We start from the raw sequence: 4,486 nt of genomic DNA on the forward strand, positions 1-4,486 counted from the left end.
AATGGTCCCAGGTGTACAGAAGATCCCATACAGTAATGGTCCCAGGTGTACAGTAATGGTCCCAGGCATACAGTAATGGTCCCAGGTACAGTAATGGTCCCAGGTGTACAGTAATGGTCCTGTACAGTATGGTCCCAGGTGTACAGTAATGGTCCCAGGTGCTACAGAACGGTCCCAGGTGTACAGTAGCACGTGGTCCCAGGTGTACAGTAATGGTCCCAGGTACAGTAATGGTCCCAGTGTACAGTAATGGTCCCAGGTATGCTGTCATGGTCCCCAGGTGTACAGTAATGGTCCCAGGTGCACAGAACGGTCCCAGGTGTACAGAATGATCCCAGGTATATAGTAATGGTCCCAGGTGTACAGTAATGGTCCCAGGATAACAGTAATGGTCCCAGGTGTACAGTAATGGTCCCAGGTATACAGTAATGGTCCCAGGTGTGATAATGGTCCCAGGTGTACTGAACGGTCAGGTATACAGTAATGGTCCCAGGTGTACAGTAATGGTCCCAGGTGTAGAGTAATGGTTCCAGGTGTACAGTAATGGTCCCAGGTGTGGCATGGTCCCAGGTGTACAGAATGGTCCCAGATGCAGGTCCCAGGTGTACAGTAATGGTCCCAGGTGTACAGTAATGTCCAGGTAGTAATGGTCCCAGGTGTACAGTAATGGTCCCAGGTGTGTGTGCAATGGTCCCAGGTGTAATGGTCCTGTGTATGGTAATGGTCCCAGGTGTAGTCATGGTCCCAGGTGTAATGGTCCTGGTGTACAGTAATGGTCCCAGGTGTACAGTAATGGTCCCAGGTGTACAGTAATGGTCCCAGGTGTAATGGTCCTGGTGTACAGTATGGTCCCAGGTAGTAATGGTCCCAGGTGTGTAATGGTCCCAGGTGCAGTAATGGTCCCAGGTGTAATGGTCCTGGTGTACAGTGCACGGTCACAGGTGTAAGTACGGTCCCAGGTGTACAGTAATGGTCCCAGGTGTATGGTCCTGGGTGTACAGTAATGGTCTCGAGGTCAGTAATGGTCCCAGGTGCACACATCGGTCCCAGGTGTGTTGAAGGTCCCCAGGTGTACAGTAATGGTCCGGTGTCAGAGTAATGGTCCCAGGTGTCAATAATGGTCCCAGGTGTGCAGTAATGGTCCCAGGTGTAATGGTCCAGGGTAATGGCCCAGGTGAGAGGTCCCAGGTGTACAGTAATGGTCCCAGGTGATAATGGTCCCAGGTGTACAGTATGGTCCTAGGTGTACAGCAGGTCCCAGGTGTACAGTAATGGTCCCAGGTGTACAGTAATGGTCCCAGGTGTAATGGTCCCACAGTGTAATGGTCCCAGGTGTACAGTAATGGTCCCAGGTGTACAGCAATGGTCCCAGGTGTAGTGGTCCCAGGTGTAATGGTCCCGGTTAAGTAGTCCCAGGTGCACAGTAATGGTCCCAGGTGTACAGTAATGGTCCCAGGTGTACAGTAATGGTCCCAGGTGTACAGTAATGGTCCTAGGTGAATGGTCCAGGTGTAATGGTCCCAGGTGTACAGTAATGGTCCCAGGTGTAATGGTCCCAGGTGTACAGTAATGGTCCCGGTGTAATGTCCCAGGTGAGTCCCAGGTGTACAGTAATGGTCCCAGGTGTACAGTAATGGTCCCAGGTGTACAGTAATGGTCCCAGGTGTACAGTAATGGTCCCAGGTGTACAGTAATGGTCCCAGGTGTACAGGAATGGTCCCAGGTGTAATGGTCCTGGGTGCGCTGGTGCAACACTGGTCATAATTGAGAGGTCAAGGGCGGCCATGTGTCTTCCCTGGGTCCCATGTCTTTCAGTGTCCCGCTGTCTTCCCAGGTCCCACAGGTCTCCCAGGTCCCACAGGTCTTCCCCAGGTCCCACAGGTCTTCCCAGTCCCACAGGTCCCTTCCCAGGTCCCGACAGGTCCTCTCCCAGGTCCCACAGGTCTTCCCAGGTCCCACAGGTCTCCCAGTCCCACAGGTCTTCCCAGGTCCCCACAGGTTCCTTCCCAGGTCCTGGCTAGGTCTCTCCCAGGCCCACAGGTCTTCCCCAGTGTCCCACAGGTCTTCCCAGGTCCTGCTGTCTCCCAGTGTCCCGCTGGTCTCCCCTGTGTCCCCCAGGTCTTCCCAGGTCTGCTCAGGCTCCCAGTGTCCCACAGGTCTTCCCCAGTCCCGTCAGGTCTTCCCAGTCCCACAGGTCTTCTCCCCAGTCCCACAGGCCTTCCCAGGTCCTGCCAGGTCTCCTGTCCTGGCTGTCTTCCCAGGTCCTGCCAGGTCTTCCTGTAGGTCCCACAGGTCTTCCCTAGTCCCACAGGTCTCCCAGGTCCCACAGGTCTCCCAGGTCCCACAGGTCTCCTGTGTCCCACAGGTCTCCCAGTCCCACAGGTTCCTGTGTCCCACAGGTCTTCTCAGGTCCCACAGGTCTCCCCAGGTCCTGGCCAGGTCTCCCAGTCCCCACAGGTCTCTCTCCCCAGGTCCCTGGCCAGGTCTCCCAGGTCCCACAGGTCTCTCCCAGGTCCCACAGGTCTTCCCAGGTCCCGGCTGTCTTCCCAGGTCCCTGACAGGTCTTCCCAGGTCCCACAGGTCTTCCAGTGTCCTGCAGGTCTTCCCAGGTCCCACAGGTTCCTCCTGTGTCCCACAGGCTCTTCCCCAGGTCCTGCTGGTGGTCTTCCCAGGTCCCACAGGTCTTCCTAGTGTCCTGCTGAGGTCTTCCCAGGTCCCACAGGTCCCTTCAGTCCCACAGGTCTCTCCAGTGTCCCTCCAGGTCTCCAGTGTCCCAGCCAGGTCTCCCCAGGTCCCCCAGGTCTCCCAGTCCCACAGGTCTTCAGGTCCCACAGGTTCCTTCCAGGTCCCACAGGTCTCCAGTGTCCGCCAGGTCTTCCCCAGGTCCCGGACAGGTCTCTCCCAGTCCCACAGGTCTTCCCAGGTCCCACAGGTCTTCCTCCCCAGGTCCTGGCCAGGCTCCTTTCAGGTCCCACAGGTCTTCCCTGTGTCCTGGCTGTGTCTTTCTGTGTCCCACAGGTCTTCCAGTGTCCCACAGGTCTCTCCCAGTGTCCCTCAGGTCTTCCCAGGTCCCACAGGTTCCCCAGGTCCTGCTGTGTCTTTTCAGTGTCCCACAGGTCTTTCCAGTGTCCTGCCAGGTCTTCCTGTGTCCTGCTGTGTCTTCCTGTCCCCAGGTCTTCCTAGTCCCACAGGTCTTCCAGTGTCCCACAGGTCTTCCCAGGTCCCACAGGTCCCACAGGTCTCCCAGTGTCCCACAGGTTCTCTCCAGGTCCCACAGGTCTCCCAGGTCCCGACAGGTCTTCAGTGTCCCACAGTCTCTCCAGTGTCCCCACAGGTCTTCCCAGGTCCTGGCTGGTCTTCCCAGTGTCCCACAGGTCTCTCTCTCCCAGGTCCTGCCAGGTCTCCCCAGGTCCCACAGGCCCCAGTGTCCTGCTGCAGGTCTTCCTGTGTCCCGCTGGTCCTCCAGGTCCCTGGCCAGTTCTCTCCCTGTGTCCCACAGTCTTCAGTGTCCCACAGGTCTTCCTGTGTCCCACTGTCTTCCCAGGTCCCACAGGTCTTCCTTGTCCTGGCTGTGTCTTCCCAGTCCCACATGTGTCTTCCAGTGTCCCACAGGTCTCCAGGTCCCAGGTCCCTTCCCAGGTCCCACAGGTCTTCCCAGGTCCCGGCCAGGTCTCCCAGGTCCCACAGGTCCCACAGGTCTCCCAGTGTCCCACAGGTCTCCCAGGTCCCACAGGTCTTCCCCAGTCCTGCCAGGTCTTCCCCAGGTCCTGCTGTGTCTCTCCTGTGTCCCACAGTGTCTTCCCAGTGTCCCACTGTCTTCCTGTCCCGGCTGTCTCCCTGTGTCCCACAGGTCTTCCTGTGTCCTGCCTGTGTCCTGTGTTCCTGTCAGGTCTTCCTGTGTCCCGCTGTGTCTTTCAGTGTCCCTGCTGTGTCTTCCCTGTGTCCTGGCTAGGTCTTCCCAGGTCCCACAGGGGTCTTCCCCAGGTCCCACAGGTCTCTCCAGTGTCCCACAGGTCTTCCCAGGTCCCACAGGTCTCCCCAGGTCCCACAGGTCTCCCAGGTCCCACAGGTCTTCCCAGGTCCCACAGGTCTTCCCCAGGTCCCCACAGGTCTTCCCAGGGTCCCACAGGTCTTCCTCCCCAGGTCCCACAGGTCTTCCTGTGTCCCACAGGCCTCCCCAGGTCCTGCTTGGCCCCTGTGTCCCACAGTCTCTCCAGTGTCCCGCCAGGTCTTCCAGTGTCCTGTCAGGTCTTCCTCAGGTCCGGCTGTGTCTTTAGTGTCCTGCTGTGTCTTCCTGTGTCCCACAGGCCTCCTGTGTCCCACAGGTCTTCCCAGGTCCTGCCATGTTCTCCTAGGTCCCACAGGGTCTTCCCTGTGTCCCACAGGTCTTCCCCAGGTCCCCACACAGGTCTCCCCAGGTCCCAGCCAGGCTCCCAGGTCCCACAGGTCTTCCCAGTCCCACAGGTCTCTCCCCAGGTCCCACAGG

The 4,486-nt window shown here is 58.4% G+C and overlaps 1 protein-coding gene across 1 annotated transcript; it reads left to right on the forward strand.

Annotated features, from left to right (window-relative positions):
* Positions 1 to 1,804: 1,804 nt before the first annotated feature.
* LOC121854677 (proline and serine-rich protein 1-like) lies at positions 1,805 to 3,952 on the forward strand. The gene has a single exon (XM_042349374.1). It carries the CDS (start codon positions 1,805 to 1,807, stop codon positions 3,950 to 3,952), a length of 2,148 nt encoding a protein of 715 aa, XP_042205308.1.
* The last annotated feature ends 534 nt before the right edge of the window (positions 3,953 to 4,486 follow it).

This window comes from Homarus americanus, unplaced genomic scaffold (genome assembly GCF_018991925.1).
Source record: "Homarus americanus isolate GMGI-L3 unplaced genomic scaffold, GMGI_Hamer_2.0 scaffold23105, whole genome shotgun sequence".
NCBI classification, from domain to species: Eukaryota; Metazoa; Arthropoda; class Malacostraca; order Decapoda; family Nephropidae; genus Homarus; species Homarus americanus.